General features: G+C 38.9%; 1 protein-coding gene across 21 annotated transcripts in view; it reads left to right on the top strand.

Moving 5' to 3' along the window:
• ablim1a (actin binding LIM protein 1a) overlaps positions 1 to 24,280 on the top strand; it is a 48,835-nt gene that overhangs the window by 9,377 nt on the left and 15,178 nt on the right. For 20 of the 21 annotated variants that reach the window (XR_013296299.1, XR_013296303.1, XR_013296297.1 and 17 more), the window contains exons 2-7: positions 12,321 to 12,458; positions 16,762 to 16,945; positions 17,118 to 17,227; positions 20,053 to 20,179; positions 21,733 to 21,826; positions 23,070 to 23,157. Coding sequence is in view for 3 of the 21 variants with exons in the window: in XM_077582763.1 (XP_077438889.1) it covers positions 12,321 to 12,458; positions 16,762 to 16,945; positions 17,118 to 17,227; positions 20,053 to 20,179; positions 21,733 to 21,826; positions 23,070 to 23,157 (741 nt within the window). In the remaining 18 variants the exon portion in view is untranslated. Of the gene's footprint in view, positions 1 to 1,539; positions 1,785 to 12,320; positions 12,459 to 16,761; positions 16,946 to 17,117; positions 17,228 to 20,052; positions 20,180 to 21,732; positions 21,827 to 23,069; positions 23,158 to 24,280 lie in introns of those variants that run through there. The other variant, XR_013296302.1, reaches the window with a different exon arrangement.

The following is a 24,280-nucleotide window of genomic DNA, read 5'->3' as shown; positions in this document are numbered from 1 at the left end:
GCAATATACAGGGATAGTGATGGTTCTGGCAGGGCCATCCCCCAAAAAATTTTGTCCACCACCCAAAAAGGCTTATCGTACAACCCTGCATTATTTTCAGTTTTGTGACGATACGACTTGAAAAAATTATCATGTTTCTTATCAAAGGGTTGAGCTACCTGGAAATTTGTTGGGCTACCTCAATTTCCCATGTTAGGAGCCCGGCTGGCTAAATCTCAGGCCATGTTTGGGCAGGACTATATTTTTCACTTTTTATTGCCCACTTTTCTGGCATTACGTCAATGAAAAATGTCTTCGGATTTTATTTTGTAGTAACGAGTAGCAAGGTGGTCAGGGCAAATGTGTCGAAGTAATTGTATACAACCTTACGGACTTGTGGAACTGCCAATGTGGAGTAAATATTTTTGACTGGCGAGTACGTTTGAACATATTTACAAGTATCTTTGAACGTATTTAAATACTGTCACGGTGTGGTCACGGAACGGCGTGGTGACTGTCGATGTGTGGCGTAGAGGACCCAAAAAGCAGGGAGGCAGGAGAACCACGCCAGGAGTGCGGGTTAGACTGTTATGTTTTATTGTACAAACTCAAAATCAAAATGACAGCACAAACTCCGGGGGTGACCGTGACAATGGCAATGATCCCACAAGGGACTGATCACCACCCGGGAATTAAATGCACCCACACAAATTAGGGGATTAGTCACACCTGGGGCCAGGCACAAGTGGCTGAGGGCCCCCGGATTGGTCAGCCTGCGGAAGGGCAGGCATCCACTCAGGACCAATCGGGACACTCAACCAAAGCCAGCTCTACCCAGACATGACAAATACGTATTCGTGAGTACATTCGAACATACTTGTGAGTCATGTTTTTTGTAAGCTAAATGCTATAAACATAGCCTATTTTCCCATAATGCCACAGGACAGGCAAGTGTTTTCCCGTGTGCTCTTTAATTGGATTCAGAAAGCCCGCTAAATATATTAATTAAAAGCTCATGCTAGAGGTCAATGCCGTTCTGACCTCTGACTTAAAATTACCCTTTGTGCCCTCTCATAGAGCATCGTCTGTGGGAGCAATGAGATAATTAACACAAGCCGACATTGAGAACCTTCACAGCCTTAGTTGATAATCTCCAAATTGACACTAATGAAAAACATCTCCACATTTATTTTTCATGCTGAATGTTAATTTAATACAAGTCATTTATTTCACTAGCTTGTTTTGTATTTCTTTTGACAAATATTAGCAGCGGCATATATGAAGTGTTTCTTAATGGTAAACTAGATAACTCCTAAAAATAGTTATTGTCTCCTGTGATTGTCTCTCTCTTGTCTCTTAACCTATGATTTGTAAAATGTTTATATATTACCTCGAAGTTACAGGTTTTATTGAAGTAATCTGCTTTGAGATTCGGGATTCCCGGGTTTAGTTCACACAGAAGCAGCAGCCACCAGATTGCTGCAGTGAGGAGGTGGCTGACACAACAGAGGGACCGAGTGAGGGAGTGGAGGGAGGAGGAGTGGGCAGAGGAGGCGGAGGAGAAGAAGAAGAAGAAGAAGAAGAGGGATGTAGCGGCAAAGCAGGCAGTCGGAGGCGAACCCCTCACTGTTGCGCTGTCTTCAGGAGGAGAGCATAGCACCTGCACCTCCCCCCTTTGCTCTCGTTGGTGTCTTCTTGACTTTCAAAGGATCTAGCTAGCAGGTCATGTGTCATTACTGAAGGATACTTAGAAGCTTCTCTGTTGCTGATTTATTGGATTCCAATGGTCATGGTCAAAGAGAAAGGTAATGTGTTTTTTGGTGGTCTGGGAATGTAGATGAGAACGCCTTTGCGAAACGATGTCTTTTCCGTTATATTTGACTGACTCACATCTGTTTCTGATCTGACTGTTTATCGGGTAGATGTATGATTCCGAGGGATATTGACATGGTTTGTGGGCTGCTTATAACTTAACTTTGAAGAAACATGTGGCGTGTAAACATGTGCTCTGTAAAGACTTGAACATGCAGTGCCTCTCCCAGTACTATCACATGATGCTCGGGTTGGAGTATGCTTAGTTTGGCAGTGTCAGGCTTTATGTAAATGTATGCTGGAAGAAAGCATCTGGCATATTATGAGGGAGCATGACACCATATGGTGGGAATACGGCCACGTCAGTGTTTGGCTAAAAAAATATACCACTTTACATTCAATGCAGCTAAAACTATAAAATGGGAAGAAAAAAAAGTGGAACACTTATATAGGGAAGCACACTGCGCAGAGCTCTCTCTCTTTGCCTCTCCCTCCAATGCTCTGTCTGCAGCCGTTGCCATGGTGACCATCTAAAAGGTACACTCCATTGTTGTCAGCTGTGGCCTCATTCATAGTGCCCTGTTCAAAGGAAAAGGTGGTTGTCCCCACCCACAAGCAAGGTCAACAATTCGGCATATTTCAATAAAATTAACATTTTGGGTCCATTTATTTGGATCTGTGGTTTGCTACAACACAGATTCTGGTGTTTTTAAAAACTCATTGTAGTCAGAATAAACTGGTTAGCATGGTTCCGTGAAATCAAGTGATCAACGATGCATTAGACAACATTGCAACATTATATTTTAATTTCCTTCTAAGCCAATACAAAAAATGTCTTCACAATAATATGTTGTATGTACGTACCCTCACTTGACAAAACACGGCATTCGAATTCATATTGGGTTGTGGAATATGACTTAAGAAGCAAAATCCACTCGTTTTTATCTATGTCACTGCTAACATTTGTCAACAAAACCTACGTTTGTGTCCGATGGCAAAACAACAAGCTAGTGAAATAAATGACGTGTATTAATAAACATTCAACATGAAAAATAAATTTGGAGATGTTTTTCATTAGTGGAGATTATCAACTAAGGCCGTGACGGTGCTGAAGGTCGGCTTGTGTTAATTATCTCATTGCTTTCATAGACTATGCTCTGTATCAGAGGGCACAAAGGGTCATTGTAAGTCAGAGGTCAGAACGGCATTGACCTCTAGCATGAGTTTTGAAGTAATATATTTAGAGGGCCTTCTGAATCCAATTAAAGAGCACACGGGAGAACACTTGCCTGTCCTGTACACTGGGATCAATTAGTAGAATTCTGCAGTCTATACTCAATCAATGCTTTTGTCATTAATAAATAACCAACAATATAATAAGCATGTACATGAACATTTTTCCTTCTGCTGTGTTGCTTAAATTAAGTGCAAATACTTTGTTATTGTTATGCAATTCTCAAACTGCACTTTGCTATCCATATTACTGGCAACTTTCAATTTTACTCCATTACAATTAGAATGTACGGAAGCGTGGACCTGCCAATAGAGATCCGGATGTTGACGTCAGCAAAATCCTCCTGTTTTTATCCATCTTAGGTGGCGGCCATTTTGCCACTTGCTGTCGACTGAAAATGACATCACACAGTTGCTCAGGGGTCAGGGAATGACCAATCACGGCTCATCTGTTCTCTGAAGCTGTGCTTTGATTGGTTTTTACCTGAGCCTGAAACTCACTCACTTTAAACATGACATTCTGATTACTATTACATTTGTGGAATATGAGTTATGAAGCAAAATCCAGCCGTTTTTATCCATCTCAGGAGGCGGCCACTTTCTGTCGAGATGACATCAATGTTGCTCAGGCAACGGCCAATCACAGCTCACCTTTTTTTTGAAGCTGCGCTGCTGCTTTGAGTTTAGTTATTACCTGAGCTCTGAGTAACTGTGACATCATTTTCAGTCGACAGCAAGTGGCAAAATGGCAGCCCGTAGACATAGATAAAAACGGGTGGATTTTGCTTCTTAACTCATATTCCACAGCCCAATATGAATCAGAATGCCGTGTTTTGTCAAGTGAGGGTGCATACAACATATTATTGTGAAGACATTTTTTGTATTGGCTTAGAAGGAAATGAAAATATGATTTTGCAATGTTGTCTAATGCGTCATGTTTAGACTAGTGGAGGCATATAGAAGACAATGTAAAGAATTTTTTTTGGGGTTGACTTCCCGTTTAATAGTCTAAAGTAATGTCATAAAGTCAATTTGTTGTGTTTTAGGAAAACACATTTTCTACATTGAGCTTTTAGCTTGTGTAGACGGTTTTGTTTACAGTGTGGGAGTAATGTGATATTTCTGGAAGTTTTCGTCAGAAAAAAATATTTCCTTAAACCAAAAAAAAGTGATTACTCGTTTCTTGACCCGTGTGTGTGTGTGTATGTGTAGTTTTGTTTATTTATCTGACTGCGCTCTACTGGCCTGGAGACTGCGTTCAGCCCTGAAATTGTTTTTTTTGATGTGGACTCGATTGGCCACAAAATAACAGCCTTTGCCACCAAGACCCGTACTGGCAGAGCGACCAAACGTTCTGGAAGCCACATGTTCACACACCACAAAGCATCTGTAAGTTTTCCACGAATTGGAACTGCTACTTCGACTGTGGATTCTCGGGATCTGTCAAAAGAAGGATTCTTGCCTGGTTTCGTCATCCACATCCAGAGCACTTTTTCTTCCCCTTTTTTTTTTTTAGCATGCATAACAAAAGTACCCTAATTTCAACAATATTATCATGCAGCTCTTCTGAGGCCAGGTGCGCTCTGACCTCAGCTGATGCATAGCTGCCTGTCTGAATTACACTGTATGTCGTGAGTGTGAACGATGAATCACAATATAATAGAGATTGCAGCGTTAGCATTTTCTGACTGTGTGCAGGTGGTTGTCCTGTTTTCAGTGCAAAGCAAAGCCTCTAAATAGTTAGTAATTCATCACTGTGGAATCCTTCTTACCCTCATTTGTGTGCAATTGTAATACTATCTGGTTCATTTCTTATCCATTTAGTGCATACAACATGAATACTTATTTTTTCTGATTCTGATGGCGCGGGAATTTCCCCAAATTCCCTCAGCTGATGAGCTAAATTTGAACTCATGTGTCGTGTAACACTTATCTATCAACATTGCCAGTGCTACGTTCTGTTAGCAGCGCTAAGCTAACCCCTTTCTCCAACATGTAGCATGCCACACTCTCGCCCACACGTTGTCCCATTGACAATGTTTGTACAGCTGGCACACTGGACCAGAATATACAGATGAGATTAGTGGCCAGCCAGGAAGTGAAAGTCATTGACCAAGTTAAAATAACAAGACCGAGTTGAGAATATCATACATTGTGCTAGTCAACAAACATCCTCTTTGTCTGCCGTTCTTGGTGATATTGTCACAGGAAATAAGACGGTGGAGTGTGGAGATCCAGTATAATGGACTGTGATTCTAATTCAAAAGCTAATCGCTTTGATCACTTCCACGCGCTGTGGTTCTATGGTTCGAGAACCAACCATTGTCTCGTTACAAATAGGGCCAGTGAACTGGAAGTCCCTCAAAGCGTTTATCAGCAAGTTGCATGGTATTTGCTGCACAACAAACGCTTAGCATTGTGGTAAATCATTATTCCAAACCAAGATCCCTGAGGAGTAGTTTGGGGGGTCTGGTGGAGACTGATATGCCCCCCCACCACCACCACCACATTTTACGCATGTGTTTGAAGTCCTTTGTCTGGGGTGCTGGTAGCGGGGCAGAGAGGCGGGTTGGCAGCCATACATATTCATGGGGGTGAGGGTTAAGAGCTTTCTTGTTATGGTTCGGTGATAAAGAGCTCTGCACACCCTCCCCCATGGGAAGACACGTACATCTGACCATCCATTGGGATTTAATGCTGTCATTATAGGCCCTCACAGACTGTAAATATGAGGAAAGTGCTGGAGGTAACCACAAGAGAGGCAAGAATATCTTTAAATAAAACAGATACTAGATACAACTATTGACCAAATACTATGTACAGTACATAATGTATTATTTTAGCTATAAATTTCATGCAGTTCTTTTTTGGCGTGGTTATAAATTAAATACAGATATCGCGTAAAATGAATAATGTAAGTGACAGCAATAACGTCACACAATAAGTGAGTTATCATTACTGTGGTAATATTTACGGTCTGCGTAAAAGCAGTAAACACTGTCGGTTGTAGAGGGGAGTCACGCAATAGCAGTCTATCTCAATGACACAAAACTAGAGCTATGAATTCAGATGTGCTAATTTTGAATAAACCTGGAGATGCTCAAATAAAGACATACATTTTGCGTTTTTCCCCTGGTGAAACCCGCTATGGCTATATTCTTAAAGTGTCAGAGGGTTTGTTCAAAGGTTAACTTCTTGTTGTGAAGATACTCTAAATGCAAGTCATTCCTTCCCGAAAACTGGATATCGCATCGCATATTTGTTTAACTTCCTGCTGATGCACATCGCTTGCTGAGAGGAAATCTAATATTCCCGGCTCAGGTGATCCAAAGCCAAGGTATTTGGCTTTAGAGCACACTTGTCAGTAGGAACTTGACCATTGAGTCTATGGAATTTTTATCCTCTGGAATGTTGCTAGAGTGTCCAAAAAGGGATGTGAAAATGTCATCACCCATATTGGTCAGACTACGCCACGGTGCTATGATGACTGAGCTCTAAACCTTGAGTATGATTGATGTGATTTTCTATCATTGTTTTCATACATTGCGTAGATATTATACTTTGTGCACTTCTAGGATTCTTTGCTTTCCTAGCAACATGTTGTTTTTTGGCATCCACCACAATTTTGGTTAATACAGTCTTGTTACTATCCCTGACCTACCAAACGTAAATTAGCTTCCAAACGCAACAGATTGTTAGGAATTCTTAGGCGAGGTCTCCAGGGGAGGTGCCCTGTGGCGTCATTAGGGAAACAGATACTGTGGTGCAGTTCCTTACTTCTACAAAGGATGTTCTTCTCTTTTCATTGCTGTTTCTTTGTTAGTTAAAAGTTATTACACAAACTGATATACTTTACATAGCTTTCACTTTGGGTTATGGGCCAAGAAATATATGACATTTTTAACTGCCGATCCAATGAAGCAGGTTGTTTTATTTTGTTGTGGTTTTGGGCATCCTCTTCCCCTCCTTAATTCTATCAATAAATAATGAATAAATCCACAAAGGCGTATTATTGTTAATATGACTATTTTTTTTAGTTGGGTCATGGGGTCAGTCATTGTTTTGTTATGATGTTAATGTTGTCAGTTGCTATGCAGTTGTTGCAGTCCTTTGTGATGACCCTTGTAGATGCTATGCAGTTGTTATGCCCCTTATGATGATGATGTGTTTGTCAATCTTATTTTCTATAGTCACAGCTATTTTATAGTTGCTATGCCGTTGCTATGTCCCTAATGATGATGACGTTGTCAGTTGCTATGCAGTTGCTCGGGTCCTGTATTTGCCACTTTCAGTTTGTCCAGTCACTCCAGTCACACATTATTTTGTCTAGGCAGGAGTAACTGAGTGACAACAAGTGTTTTCTTCGAGGCCATCTGAATTCAGCCCTGCTCTTTGTTGTTACTTTGTATTTTTGTATATAAAGACTAGGGGTGTGCCCAAAAATGTATTCTCATAAGAATCGCGATTCTCATTTAGTACGATTCAATATCGATTTTAAATGCCCCAAAATTGATTTTATTTAAATTATTTTATACTGTCTTCCCTTTGTTTGTGTGTGCCTTTATTGGGAGCGCTGTTCATGTTGCACCCGATTTGGCCACATAGGGGCCGTGTGGTTCCACGCGGTCTGATACACTGTTAAGTTTTAGCCACATTAGAGAGTTGAAGGAAAAAATCACAATCTAGTTATTCCAATAAAAGGTTTTTTTTTCAGCGTGAAGGCCTTCTTTTGAGTGATAAAAGTTCCGCGAGTAGCACACTAATTAGCATTAGTGAGTCAGACTGGAGTAGATCATTATGATTCCTTGAACATCTATCAATTGAAGCAAAAATCATTGCCAATCAAATCATTTAGAATCAAAAATCGTTCTTAACCGAAAATCGATTTGGAATTGAATCGCACACCCAAAAATCGGAATCAAATTGAATCGTGAGATATTCAAAGATTTCCACTCCTAATAAAGAATTTCTGTTTCCCAACTCCTGTGTCTTGTCTGTTTTTGTGTCCTAAATCCGCATCTCAAGTGGCAATGCTAATCAGTAGGGAAAAAACTTTTCAGCTTTGTTTTATAGGCTACAAAGAAAATAGTACTATAGTACTTTCATTTTTCCTTTGTAATGTTTTGCTGCTAGAACCCTCCCCCATTTTTTTTTTAATTTTTAGAATATGCCACGGACTATGGACACCGCTATCATATGGTTCACATTTAGTTCTCTATTTTATGAATTGGCTTTCATTGTCCTTGGACCTTTTTTGTGTCGACACGCCTCCTTAGCCATGCGTTGACTTTATCTTTGACCCATCCCAGATGTCGCACCTTCCTCATTGTCCCCAACCTTTGTGAAGGTCTCACAGAATGCATTTAGAAAATAAGGTCAAGGGCTATCTATCCATTAGTGGATGAGATAACACTCACATCTGGGTCCCTATTGTGTTGGATGCAGCGTCTTTGTCTGTTTTCTTACCAACATTCACACACTCCTTTGGGGATGGTGTGTGTCTGCGCTGGAACAGTGTACTGTATATCTTACAAGTAGCAAAGGCAATGAGCAAATGAATATTTTATCAGCGCTTCCCTCTCGTCTGAATTCGCTTTTCCCCAGTGAATTCCCAACCTGCTACTATGATTGTGCAATCTGACGAGTTTAAAGTTGTAAATTACAACACTATCACTGTCAATGTGTCATTTACCGACACGGTATGAGCTCGTGTTGCAGGAGAATCGTCCCTCAAGGGGCTTTCCTCATTTCCCCTCGGACCATCATCCTTTTGTTATGGCCGACACCGCCATGCTTTTACGAGTGAAGGGTAGAAGGGTTTTAAGGGTGAGGAGAGAAACCCCGCCCCTAATGCCTCTTTACCGTGCTTCAGGATGCTCTGCTCATGGTTTCTGCTTTCTCAGCACCATGGTTGTGTGTGCGTTCATTGTGTGTTTAGGCTCATATCAGTCACGTTATCTCTCTGTGAAGAGGCAGGACAGACCACAAAGTCAGCAAAGCCAACAACTCCAACCAAGAAACACAAATGTGTGCACAAATAATGTTAAATGAGTTGCTCTGTGCTGAGTTTGCTACATGTAAGATATTCTTACTTATTTATAATGTTATATAACAAACAGTAAAGCTGCTGTCATGAGACCAGATTGCAAAAGCTTTCATGTAAATTTAGTTTCACTGTGCTTGCAAGTAAAGATGTTAATAATAGAGTTTGTATCTAAACTCAAACATGCCCCAACTGTTTTTAGTTGAAGCCCTTTTTTTGTGTTTTTAAATTTTAATAACGTGTGGTGCAGCGTGCTTGTCTTAGCTTTATTTTGTCATAGCGTCTCCCGCCTTTGACTACACTTTGCTGCGGGAGCACAATAATTCAAAATGGAGCGAGCAGGCTGCATTGACACGGAAAAAATTCAGCAGAATATTTATCATCTAAAACTGAGTTTTATGCTAGGAATCTTGTAAATTTATAATGTTAGCAATGGCTTTTCCACATTTTAGGTTGTCACTGCTGTACTAAGTAGTAGTTGTCATAAATGTGTTTCTTGTGAATGATGTAATTGCATTCCCAGTCTCTTTTTGTAGAATAAACACAAATGCTTCTTAAGGCAAGCTGTAGATATAAAAAAAAAAATAATAATTTTTTTTTTACTAGTATTTACTGAACTTTCAGTTACAATCTGGTGAAGGATAAAAAGGCTTAGCCTGTGTTTTTGCAGTGCTCAGTAACCCAGATGGCCTGTGGTTTTGTTTGGAGGCGCAATGTCACACCCCGAGTTGCTGAGACTTCACTGTCTGGTTCATCCAGAGATGACTCATTGTCCTGCTGAGTTTTATTGCATCAAACAAAGCGGCGCACACCCCCCTTTTGTATCTACCTTCTTTCTTTCCATCCATGCCAATCTATCATGTTTTTGCCATTTTCTTCACAACAAGGAATCCGCTTTGTAGGGTTGATATTCTGTTTGTATCATGAATCAAACTCAATTCCGACTCAGAACATATTAATTAAGGGACAAGAATGGTAACTGCATCGCGCTCTAGCCGCATGCCTATCCTGTAAGCTAATACAGTGCAGCTCAGGTTCTGGCTAACAGATAATATGGCTAGCCAAAAAAATAGCGCAATAAAGACAACATCCAGTAGCATTTAACAGCCTCTCCCAGGAGCAATAAAGGCAATAACAAATGTCATTGCTAGTGTTTTTATAGCATCATCATTCTCTCTGTTCAGGCTATTGCTGTTGCACCTTCTAGTTCTGAAAAAGAAAAAACAAACTATTGATGTTACACTTTGCAAAAACAAAATTATAAAAGCTTTTGAGCTTTTAACTAATAAAGGATGTATGATGTAGTAGAATAAGAAGTTTGATTTGCATTTTGTTGCCTTACTGAACTGCGAAATTAAACTCATGATACCTACCAAACTGATTTTTAGCATACGGTTACATCCACAACATTCTAAGAGAAACCATGTGGTGTTAGTTTGTTAAAGCAATATCTTTTGTCTTTTTCAACTGTCTACGATGAGAAATGTTGGTGAACATTCTGTTTCTTTCAGTCATTCATACACTTGCTATCTTCACAGGAAGTCTGTTTTGTTCTTATCTGAACCGAGTGCCAGGATCTGCTCTCTGTCAAATATTTGACACTCAGTCCAACAACCAAACCAAACACTTCAAGTGCCATTAGGGAAAAAAGAATTAACTGACATTATTTTTTTTAACCCAGGAGAACCAACGGGGTCAAATTTGGCCCCTATAAATTCTGCTACTCAAATAACAAAGACCTTTTTTTTCTTTTCTTTTTTTTTACAAAATTAACTTCAAAAGTCCAGAGTGCCACTTCTGACCCCTGCATGGGGCCATCTAGTGGATGAATATTGCACTTACATGAGCCAGAGTGGTGGTGACAAGATGGCTGGCAACATGCTGTTTTGTTGAGCTGGAAATCAATCCAAACAAAACCATCTTCTCAGCAAACCATCAGATGGTAAAATTGTGTTTTTTTGTTAATCTATTTCATATCATGTTGCAGAATGCCTAGGAATACAGTATGTTTTATATATATATTTTGATAAATTAGCAACTCTGAGCTAGTTAAAAAAAAGGGTTCAAATTGAAAAAAACATATATTTTGGTGTTCAGTGAACTGAAGAAAAGGGTTCTTGGGTTCTCCAGGGTTAAATCTGGTTTAGAGTTAAAAGTTCTCTAAGAGTCATTCTATCATTAACCTTTGACCCTGCCTTACACTGCTTTTCTCAGCTTTGTTGAAGAAGTACACACACACTCCTGTTTGTAGACACTATTTTTTGCGATAATTTTCCCGTGACCAATAACTTGTATTTTCAGGATATTAAATGAATGAATGACGTTGTGTCGTTGTCCTCTCCACGCTTTTGCACCTAAGCCCGCTTTGTGGCAATCTCATTTTTCACGCAACTGTTACTAAACTGCCGTGTTCTTGGCGCAAATCCATTGCCATGTGTGATAAATCAGGTGCAAATTTGCTCCCAACTGTCAAACATTGTGCGCGTGTTTGCTCTGGTATATCATTAGGGCAATATCCTTAACAGGGAGCAAGCTGCGGGTGCAGATGTGGAGCAATTTTTGGCTCTGTTATTTGTATTTGTCTGTATTTGACCGAGATAAATAATTACATTTAAAAAATATATATATCTAATAACCTTTACAACTGAATTGGGAGGGGGGAAACTGAAGATGTGGCTGTATTCAGAATTAAGCAATATTGTTCAAACTCCTGGAAAATAGCAGTGAGATCGCCTGACACCACTTAAAATCCCACTGGCAAGCCCAAATAAAGTTAAGATGTTGTAGTAGACGATCCCTGACAATGTTTTGCTTTCTAGGAGAAGCCTGAAGGTTCTGATATTTGGAACTATTCATAATTCTCTCCATCTTGACTAAGGCCCCACCCAATTCAGCTATGCTCAGTCATTTTAGGTATGGTGTTGGTCATGAACAGTCAAATTATGGTCAAAATTTTGAAATTTTTGTGTTGTGTGACTAAAAAAAAAAATTGCGTTATACTGGATATTGGTTAAAATTAATGGTGGGAAAAAGTTTTGAAAGATGTTATGGTCGTTTTTTCCCTTCTTTTTTTTTTTATAACACAGGAACCTAACATGTTAACTGTTTATATCCACTGTACAGTATGTGCTTAGAACAACAATGAGTAAAAGAAGCGCAATGAGAGTGCAGACACTCGCACCGAGCAACTGTGATGAGTCATCGTCATCATTTCGAACCCATTAGTCATGCTAATGTATCTTTCTCTTTGCAGTGGCTCATGCGCAGGATACGCACCACCACTCCGCAGAGAAGCCCCTGATCCAGTGCTATAAGTGCAGGCAGCCATGCAAGGGCGAGGTGCTGCGGGTGCAAAACAAACACTTTCACCTAAAGTGCTTCACCTGTAAAGGTACAGTAACACACTGCGGAATACGCAAACACACGCACAAACCTCAAGGCTTCATTTACATACTGTACATTAAATATGTATAATAGAATAAATTACACCTGTGTTTTTTTTTCTGTACATACGTTTCAATTTTACATAATACCGGTCTCACTGCTTCGTAGATTTTTTGTGTGCAATTTTGCACACTTTTTTTTTTTTGATATGCTTGAACTTTATATTAGTGATAAACAATGAAACATGCAATAGAATTGACGTAACAGAGGAATGCCAGCAGTAACAGCCCGAGTGTCAAGTTTAAAACCAAGCCTCACTGTACAAGCCCCTTTTGTATTGAAAATATTTGTCACTGTCACAATGACGTTGCCATGTATGAAATTATGTTAAATAGCACAAACCGCATCAGCTGCGTGAACGTGCATAGAAACATCCCGCATCAGCGACTGCTATGTGAAAGGCAAAGGCGAATAAATCACATCTCTACAGTTATGCCTCTGATATGTCAATTTACTAGAAATGCAATGTGACAGTAGCTATTTATATCGAGGGTGAATTATGGGTTGTTTCACCACTTTTTTTTCCATTTGGCCTATCTTTCTATTCTAAAATACAAGTTTAGCTGAGCCATTTTTACTCAATAAAGGACAAAGACGTGGGAGTTGTGAGAAAATTGGCAACGAAGGTGCAATATTTTTCAATGCATTGCTAATTTGACCCTCCAATAGTGTAGGACTCCTGCTTCTTTTCACTGCGAGCATCCTTCCCTGTGAAACACAAATGTGTTTCATACAATATGATTGTCCTTATTGTGCCTATTAGTGAAAAACTATTTCAAAAGGTGCTGAGTAGTTATGTGTTTGATTGTGTGGTGTAAAATTGATGCAGAAGCATTAAAATGGGAGTCAACCGTAAACATTTCTTGACAATAATATATTATGTGTGGCCTCACTAGTCTAAACTAGAGCTGTCAAACGATTACATTTTTAAATCAAATTGATCACATCTTAGAATTTTGATTAATCACGATTAATCGCTTAATTAAAAATGCTTTTTATTAAAAAAAAATGCCCAGAGCACCTGCTATGTGTTAATTCTTTTGACATTTAATGTTATGAGGATGTCGTCAACATTTTTTTTTTATTCACTGCACACATTCTTCCTCCTCTTTTTCTAATCAGTTAATTACTTGCATAATTTAAAATGAAAAAAATTACCCCAGTATTTTGACATGAACAAATATTCTGAATGTCATACACAAACATTTATTAAATGCTTTACTTTCAGAGGTGGCAAATCCAAGTCGAGAAAGTAAAAACCCTGCTACAGTTTGGCTTTAGCCCCAGGTGCTAGCTAGCTAGCTGCCTAGCTAGCTCCCTAGCTAGCTCCCATGGTGCGCCGTCACCTAGCTAGCTAGCATAAGGGGCTAACGTCAAACTGTGGCAAGGTTTTCACTTTCAGGTGCTAGCTCCCTAGCTAGCTCGCATTGTGCTTGTTTACCTGCTAGGGAGCTAGCTAGCTAGCTAGCATCAGGGGCTATAGCCAAACTGTTACAGGGTTTTTACTTTCTGGACCTAGATTTGGCACCTCTGTTTACTTTAATGCATGTAGTTATGTTTATTGCTCAAACACAGCCTGTGCTACCTTTAACGTAACCATCCGCTGTCAGCTAAAGAATCATCTGCGGTCAGAATTAATAGTGTGATTAATCTGCGTTATTACATTATTATTGATTAATGCTAATTTTGACAGCACTAGTCTAATCATGACATTCTGATTAATATTACATTTGTGGAATATGAATTATGAAGCAAAATCCAGCCGTTTTTATTCATCTCAGGGGGCGGCCATTTTGCCATTTGGTGGTCTTTTTTAAGGTGATCCATCATTTTGTATGAAAAGATATGACATGATTGCATAATTGTTTTTAAATAGTTAAAACGGTAAACCCTTATTTACAAGCGCAGCTTCAGAAAACAGGTGAGCTGTGATTGGTCGTTGCCTGAGCCCTGCGCAACATTGATGTCATCTTCAGTCGACAGACAGTAAGTGGCAAAATGGCCGCCCCCTGAAATGCATTAAATGGCTGGATTTTGCTGCCTAACTTTTGTTTGTTTGTTTATTATTATTATTATTATTTTGTTTTATTACATGACTACATGATCCGACATTATTGCATAGTGAGGTGTCAGAATTGTAGCTTAACCCTGACTTAAATAGATGCGGCTCATCTTCACTCCAGCCTGACCCTATTAGTGATGAATTTCTGGCATGTTTGCCACTTCAGTGCCCTCGACTGGCCTTAACCGTCTCCTTCTTAAAGGCTCAACTTGTCGTAGTGAAACCTTTGGCGGTTAATCTGTGACTGGTGCACTGTTACAGCTATTAACAAGTACCTAGTATAACGAGCTCTAAATATAAGCAAAGGCTGAGATTAGTACCTTTTTCTGTCCTCAGCAAGTGGATGTACTGTACATGCTTTAGTGGGGACGTATGTGTTAGTACTCAACCGCAAGAGCTTCTGTTTCTCAAATTGTGCCAGTTGATTAGTGTAATCAATTTAGTGTGTTGCTATTCATTTGTAGACAGACACACATATATCCTTAAGCAACTACAGTATAAACATATAGGTGGATAGAACAATTAATAATTCCCCTTTATTATGGTGCTTGTAAATAAGGTGACGACCTGTTTTAACTACAGTATTTAAAATTTTCCAATCATGTCATAACTTTTCATACAAAATGGTGGTCACCATTAAAAAGGCCGCCAAATCTCAATTGCGGGGTTGCTCTCAAATCAGTTATCTTACTAGTTAATCTCGTCATCCCTGAGCTCTAATGCAATTAAATCTTAACCTTTCCCTCACTCGCTGCCATTCATCCACAGGATTTAGCCTGGCTCATTGCATAACAATGATTAGAGCAAGTTATCGCAAACATCCAAATATTTTGCCCCCTTTCTGTGGCATTTCCAAATGCATTTTGATTCACAAGCCGCATGCAGTGGTGAGGGAATTGCGAGGCACACCATCATGTCCTTAAAATATTCTGTATAGATTTTTACAAATATACATATTTATTAATATCTCAAGTGGTAATTCAATTTAGACTCTGCTTATATTTATATTTTATGTGAGGACCTGATCCCACAAATGCAAGCATGCTACTCGGATTTAGAGTGAGATTTTTGTCCACATGACCTCACTCATTATGTACAATAGTACTAGTGAGAAGCATGTGTTACATGTATACTAGGGGTGTTAGAAAAAATCGATTCGGCAATATATCTCGATATTACAGCGCGCAATTCTCGAATCGATTCGATATGCGGCCGAATCGATTTTTTAACATCATTTTTTTATGGGTATATTCAACAAAACGTCTTACTTAGTGTTAGGATTCACACATTAAGCATGGAAGAATGTTATATTAATGGAACATTAAGCCTTAATATTTTATTTCGGTGCTGTTCAGACGTGAAACAGACTGCAACCTGTTTGTTAAATGCAGTGGCTCAGTTATAAGCCTGAATTTTCCGATAAATAAATACAATTTTATACAAATCTTACAGTGTACATGTACAAGTTTACTGATTAGTATTTTCTAAATTTGAGTTAAAAAAAAATCGCAATAATCAATTTATAGATTCGTATTGAGATTAATCGAATCGAATCGTGACCTATGAATCGTGATACAAATCAAATTACCAGGTACTAGGCAATTCACACCCCTCATGTATACCATACCATAAGATCTTATCATAGCATTTAAAGTTCACAGGATGTTGGGTCGATGCATTTATATCATTTACATTTGTGTTCGTCAAGGGTCATCTGTCAATTTTTAAATAAGGTCATCAATACTATATTTTTAAAAGTAACCCAACAATTTGTTGCTTGGATACCAATCCCCCTAATGTTCTTTCATTAATACAGTTTTATTGTTCTGTTTATAGAAGTCACAAGGTCATAATTGAATAGACGGAATTAAAAGCGGTGTAAATTATTCAAAGACAAGTTATCTTCTGGGGGCAGATCAAGAGGGTTTCCTGAGCTGAACAATTGTACAATTGTTGCATTGAATGTTTCATTCAAACAGTAAAAATTCCATTAGCATTCAAATCAGTTGGTAGCCCACTCTGTCTTTGGAAAATGGTTAGCATCATGTATCTATATAGAATTTGAAATCATATTAGTAATAAATCGCACTAGCAAGTCTTGACAGCTGAGCACGCTGGCTGGGTGCTTCTTGCCTTGTGCTGAGTGAGCAGTAAAACGGCCCATGACACCGCGTGTGCTCTTTTTCAGCGTGCGGATGTGACCTGGCCCAGGGCGGCTTCTTCATGAAGAATGGCGATTATCTGTGCACAGTGGACTACCAACGCATGCACGGTACTCGCTGCAATGGATGCGGGGACTTTGTGGAGGGGGAAGTGGTCACTGCGCTTGGCAAGACCTATCACCCTGCCTGCTTTGTTTGCACCGTTTGCAAGTAAGCTTCAAATGTATCATATATGGGATTGTAATGTGTAGAATAGTATGTGAATTCATCTGATGGTTAGTGTGATCATTTCCTTTTAAATAATATTAGAAGGTGCCAGGATGGGGTCTCGGCTCATTTTTTGCTGATACTACACTAATTATTGATGTCATCCTCCTTCCAGACGGCCGTTTCCTGCCGGAGACAGGGTGACCTTCAACGGGAAGGACTGTCTGTGTCAGTACTGTGTTGAACCCATGTCTCCAGGACCAAAAGACATCCTGGGCGCCAGCAGTAAGTAGTTTTTCACCAAGGTTAATGCCTAGATACCAAGGCATTGTCTTTTACTGGTATTTAAGTTTACTGTCACTCACTGCAGCCAGTACATTTGAATTGGCTGTTGTGAATGAATGAATGAATGAAGGGCTTATTTTGGCTTCATTAATTTTTTTTAATTTTTTTTTTTTCTGGAGAGCTCAGTATTGTTCATTCGGTAATTTTACTGATTTGACATGTCATCATCATTGCTCTCTCTCTCTTTTTTTTTTTGTATGTGCGTGCGTGCGAGTGTGTGTGTATTCATTAGTTATTTTGGCTTCATTCATAGTACAGAAAAGAACACAAACATCCCCTAAATGTTTTACTTTTAATTTTTATCAATGTTACTATAAGCATGAATTATTTTACATTTAAGAAAATTTTCTTAGAACCCAACAGAAAAGTCAATAGCTTCAACGCATCATCAAGTCCATTCCATAATTTTACATCTTTATGTTGATCTTCACTTTGCATGTTTCAAACATAAATAAACGCCTTAAATTATAGTTTCCTTCTCTTAATTTAAAGAAATTATGAATACAAACAGGTAAGCTATTGTTCACTACACGAAAAAGCCTTTCCAGTGTCTTTAAATACACGATATCTATAAATTTTAAAATACCAGATCCTGTAAATAATTAATTAGTTGTAGCTGACCTTATTAATTATTTAAATCGTTTTTTTTCTGTAATGTAATAATTGGGTCTATATTTGTTTTTATATAAACATTAGCTCAAACTTCAGCTTAATGTGACATGTGAGGCAAGATCTTTATTATTTAGGAAATCCTTAACTTTATAAAGACTGATTTAGCTAATTTACGTTTAGTGTATTCTATCTGTGGCTTAAGTAGCACCAAGTTACTCGAACCTCGCCCTCCGACCTGCGCGTTGCTTCACTTCAACGCATGTGCGTCCAGCCCAGTAACGCTTTTTGGGACCACAGGCGGTTGATTCTCAGTTTTGTTAGTCATAGTGTTTTGATGTGGCACAAATGTTAGCCTCGCAAATTGCAAATGTGAAACCACTTATTTCGAGCCTTAAGAATTGTGTGGAAAAATCAACTCTTAGTCTGATGAAGTAAAGTTAAATACCACAGCAAACTACAGTCACAATCGAAAATGACTTATCTGTTATTCAAATGCTGTAAGTACAGTATTTCTCAAAGGGACATATTGTAACAAAAAAAATCACTGTATAGACCCCCACCTCCATAGCCTAACAAATTGAAAATCCGAAATTTAAAGCGGTGTAACTGCCCGCCAACACTGGCTCAGCAACTACTGGTGAGTCCGACTGACACTAATAATTGGTTCCCAGTGTTTGCTGATGTGTTGTGGCAGGATAATGCCGCATGCCTCATACTGGTGCAAAGACACCGTTCTGCTGATCATGCAAAGCTTGGATAGCCTGCAGCACAGGACTCAGAGTCAAGAAACCAGAACTTATAGATACACCCAGAGCCGAAGAAGTACACAGCAACATTGTCAGCGTTAATTCAACACCTACAGAGTTAAATTGAACACTTCAAAAGTGTCTTTACTGGTCCACACTAAATATAGTTCAACAACATTTTTAAAAGTGTTTATAGATGGAGTTAAAACACATCTGATGGTACTTGAAATTTAACACTAATCAGTGTTGATTTTTTTTATACTACACTAGCATGTAGTGTTAAAATATTTGCGCATATCGTCACAGTTACTCGTCACCGCTCCAATCAACCCCAAGACTGAGCATTGTTAAATTAACACAGCAAGAGTTGAAAATACCAAACTTGAACATTCCAGTTTTTTGCTGTGCAGTCAAAATGACTTTACGGGCCCAAACTCTTTTGTTTGAATGTCAGTGTTTCCGAGTGATAAGCGAGGAGGAGGAAAATGCCGCTGACTCGTCTCTCTCAAACCGGAGAAGAGCACGTGCGAAGGTGGATCCCAATTACGCCTCTGCAGAGTCGACATCCACTCTGGATACCATTTTTAAATCTGAAAATGTTAAAATTACACTTCAGGAGTTTAAATCAAAGCAGAAAAATGTAACCCTGAAATTTTCACAGTCTAATTTTTGCCGTTTTTCCACATTTGTGTCAATGTTACAAATGAAATAAAATGGAGAGTAAGGTTTGAAAGTAATTGTTTATATACTTTATTTGCATTTAATATTGTGACCATTGATTGTACTGTATATTCATGAACAGACTCGAAGAAGTTTTTCATCCAGGGAGTTTCTTCTCTTCACAACTAAATGCCTTTCTAAATTAAGCCGGCATTTTTTTTCTGTCAGGAAAGGGGACTTTGCAACCCCTGATCCCTCGCCCTCTAGAAATCTTCTTTCCCTCTTCTCTTCCTCTCCCCTGCCATTGCTCTCACCCCCAGCGGTCTCTCTGCTGGCATTTGAAGAGCTTTCAGACAAGGTCACCTATGAATAAGACATGCTTATTCTCCTCACGTCATCGCCGCAACCCCGTTATGCCTTACGGTCCCCCGTGGTTGCAGCTGGCTCCGCTTCGCTTTCATCCTCTAGTCATTAAACAAGAGATGACTGGAGATTGCTGTTCATTACTCAAACCAACCCTCTCTTACTGTTTCGAGCATCTGCATGCTTCTTCAATATGTAATTTTTTAAAGTGACGGAGAAAGCGGTGTTCATGATAAAAGGAGGCAGCTTTGCGTGCACTCCTTGCTGTTCACGGTCTTATTCTTAAATCATTGATGCGGGAATTAAATCAGTCCACTCTTACTTTCATTTTGTTTTCATGTGTATGCAAAGTTTTCTCGGTGAATGCATCTTTTGTTTCTTTAGATTGTGCAGGATGCGGTCGAGATATTATGAATGGCCAGGCTCTGCTCGCATTAGACAAACAGTGGCATCTCGGCTGCTTCAAGTGTAAGGCCTGCGCTAAAGTGCTAACCGGGGAGTACATCAGCAAGTAAGTGACGCTACATTGGTTGGCATTTTTATTATCTAGAGTAACCAAAACAACCGAGTTGTGTAATACCACTTTTTGGCCACTTGAAGCTACATTCTGATTGGTTGGGTGAGCAAAAAACACCAAAGGTTATGGATCCTCAGTTATTTTATTTTATTTTTAAATTGATTTTGTTGTTGTGTACATCATTGTTGCACTGCTATAATATTACACTATTTACAAAACTGTATGTCAACTGTATTTTGGTAGATGTTTACCTACACGCATCATGGACAAAATTAACTTTAACTCTATGCAGTTCTGGCTCCCTCTGGTGGTTTATTAGTGCAATTAAATTTTAAATAGGCATGTTTTGGCCACCTACGTTTAAAGTGGAAGTCAACCTTAAACATTTATTGACAATAATGTATTCCTTGTCACCTCACTAGTCTAAACATGACATGACATTACATTACATTTATGGAATATGAGTTATGAAGCAAAATCCAGCCGTTTTTATCCATCTCAGGGGGCAGCCATTTTGCTACTTGCTGTCAACGGAAGATGACATCAATGTTGCTCAGGCTCAGGCAACGACCAATCACAGCTCACCTGCTTTCTGTAGCTGCGCTGTGATTGGTTGTTACCTGAGACCTGAGCAACATTGATGTCATCTTCAGTCGAGAGCAAGTGGCAAAATGGCCGCCCCCTGAGATGGATAAAAATGGCTGGATTTTGCTGCTTAACTTATATTCCACTAACGCATTATTAACCAGAATACTATATTTAGACTAAGGGGCTACAATACAACATATTATTGTCTAAAAAACAAAAAAGGGTTGACTTCCCCTTTAATTTGTTTGTTTTAATGTTTAAGGTCAGACGAGACAAGCTCCAAGCTTCTTGTCCACAATGACAAGATGTTTATTAGATGGAGGAGTCAAGGCGAGGCGTTTAAACCTAAGACCACTGTAGCTACTATCAAGCAGAGCGATGGCAGTGTCCTCCGAGCCTGTTTTACTGCTAGTCTTTAACTGGTGCACGGCACATAATTACCCTTAAATCAGCAATTATGGCTGACACTTTGACACAATTAAGTGTTCCTACAGGACAAGGATCCTAAACACATCAAAACAGTTTTTTTGAATGGGAAAAAAAGCAGGCAATCTTAACCTTTCGATGGCCACAAAGCATCTGGATGAGGTGAAACTTAGCTAATTGACCTTTAAGACAATATTAATAAAAGTGTATGGATATGTTTGATCATGTTGTGTGGATGATTTTGACAGTGTATGGATGAGAGAACATCCAAAATAAAATAACTTTAACTTAAATAAATTCCTCTTTTTAAAAATCATTAAAGATACATGTGTAACACCAAAGGAAAATGGTAATCCAATATCTGAATATGGCATTCCTGACATACTGTTTAAGCTGTACAATGGCAAGCTGAACTGAATTGAACCGTATGCTTGGCGGAAACTTGGCAGGATATTTATTTATATTCCTGTATTTTTAGCCACTGTTTGTAAAAACAACGTTCCTGATATTCAACGTTGACTTCCTCCACTTAGGGATGGTGCACCGTACTGTGAGAAGGACTACCAGATTCATTTTGGAGTGCAGTGTGAGGCATGTCATCAGTTCATCACGGGCAAAGTACTTGAGGTAAGAGACAAAGCCATTAGTGTGAATTTTAAATGCGTTACAGGGAAATTTGGGGAATCTGATTAACCTTAAGTTGTTGGTGCTCTCTTTTTATTTTAAAATGTGGATTTATATAACATGCTGTTAACGTCTAAATTCAGTTTGCCATAAATGTAGTTTGTTAATCTGTGTTGTAATCTCTTCAACACGGAGCCAAACACTCTCTTGACATGAAAGTGTTCTGCTAAAAGATTAATTCTGGGTAGATTTTCAGCTTTTTAGAACTCTAAATGCTTACATACTCCACCAATTACATAAATATTACATAAAATGTAAAATGTGATGTTTTGCATCTGCAGCGAAACTATTACTGAAGCATCGCTGATGCTAGTTGAAGTATGTAGAGTATAAATATAATGTCTATCAAGCGTATAGCCACAAGTATCTCCATCAAGCTCGACTGCCCAGCAGACAGTGATCCAATCAGACAGTGAGTCATGTAATGGTATGAAAATGTTACTGCCAGCTAGCCGAGTTGACTGTAATCCAGTATTAAGGCTGGACTATATGACAATAGGAAAATATCTCTGCATCTCCCTCCTGAGCTGCTGCCAAAGCAACAGTGCTGCCAAAGTGATGCCGGGCTGTCTGACAGTTTAATCAGGGACACAAGTGACAAGTTAAACATCTCTTCAACTCTACTGGCTTGATAAATACCAAGCTTCCTCAGTAGTGTACTAGACCACCACCACATAAGGTTTATGCCACCGCTGCCCTAAATGATCAACGTTAGGGTGAAGGTTAGGCTGTGAGATATTTTTGGAACAAACTGTTTGACAGCTCACCTTGCACTGTGCATCATAAAATAAAATAAGAGATGGTGCGAATTTAAATTCATGAGACCATCCAGTATAATGCAGGCTCTCCATTTTGAACAGCAATGATGAATTTCACATTGAATTCACCTTTCATAGCCAAATTTGAGCTAGCTCATTGAGCTTCTCTGACAAGTCAGAATTTAATCAACCACTAAAACTAATATTCTTGTTCAAAACTACTCTACAGTATTTCACATTTTCTGAAAGACATTCTGGCTGAGCTATTCTCAGTCCCCTCGCTGGATCTGACGAAACGTCCCAGGGTTTAGCAGGCTTTGGAGTGAAGTGAGATTATTGGGTTTATTTCCTCCCTCACCGCTGCGGATGTCATTGATCTTCCCGTTTCTCTGAAGTCAGGTCTTTTCTTTGTGCTGTGTGTTTTGCAGGCAGGAGATAAACATTACCACCCCAGCTGTGCCAGATGCAGCAGGTGTAATCAGATGTTCACGGAAGGAGAAGAGATGTACCTGCAAGGTGAACACACATCCTGGTGTTGTTATTTATACATTCGTCAGTACTTTGTGAGGCTTTAATAGGTATAAAGCAAACATGTTGGGTAAATAATACGACACCCCACCACTCTAAAAAAAATGTATATATTATTTTATTTTTGCTTTTTTTTTTAAGAACCACCCCAAATTCTTCTTTAAAAAACAAACAAACAAAAACAAAAAACGGTGATAACTATACTATAGTTTTCATGGAAAATGGGGGGTAAATGTGGAAACAAATCTTTAAAAAAATGGAGAAAGATTAAAATATTTAAATATATTGGAAAAGAGAAAAAATATGAATATGCAACTGTGAATTTGCATCAACTGTAATTTTAAGTTGTAATATCACCTTTTACCACTGGATGGCAGACATACTACAACATTTATTCATTGAGCCTAATATTTTTTTGTGGATTTAGAATGATATGAAGGACAATCATGATACCTCAATAATGTTACAATTTTGAGGGAGTTGATTTTTGTGAGGGGAAAATGCACAATAAGAGTTCTTGCTATTAATGTTGATTTGCTGTTCAGCAATTTTGTGCCGTTCTTGAATGGCAATTTTTATTCAAAAGAGCCTTTTGCATTGGGAAAAAAAACACAGTTTGTGGTTATTGTGTTGTTTGCTTCAAACCCAGCTTAGGAGGGTGGATCTTTTATGCATGCATTGAGAAATGTATTAGGAAAAATGAAATATATTCAGCGCACGTATTTTGCACTTATACACATTTTGTCCATATTTACAATGGTATTTTTGTCTTATATATGGTTAGGAATTGTTTGGTCTGACATTTAATGGCGCTTTTCCACCGGATCGGTTCCACAACGAAGCGGCATTTTTTGCAGCAACGCTGAACTATATTTACAATTTAAAAGGTACTTGTGGATGGATATGTAATGATTGTGGTTTAAAAAAATAATTTAAAAAATCGCGAGTACACACGGCTCGCCTGGTCGTATGTTCCCATTCACTTGAATGAGAGCTCCAGCGGCAGTTAAATGAATGAGTCTGAGCTCTCCATTCAGGAGTAGCTTCGTGAGCCGGTCGTGAAATCAAGATTGCAATATTTCATCCATGGTGGTCCATATGAAATTGTAAA

The sequence above is a fragment of the Vanacampus margaritifer genome, chromosome 12 (assembly GCF_051991255.1).
Source record: "Vanacampus margaritifer isolate UIUO_Vmar chromosome 12, RoL_Vmar_1.0, whole genome shotgun sequence".
NCBI classification, from domain to species: Eukaryota; Metazoa; Chordata; class Actinopteri; order Syngnathiformes; family Syngnathidae; genus Vanacampus; species Vanacampus margaritifer.
The sequence above is the reverse complement of the archived record's forward strand: the minus strand, read 5'-3'. Positions and strand labels throughout refer to the sequence as shown.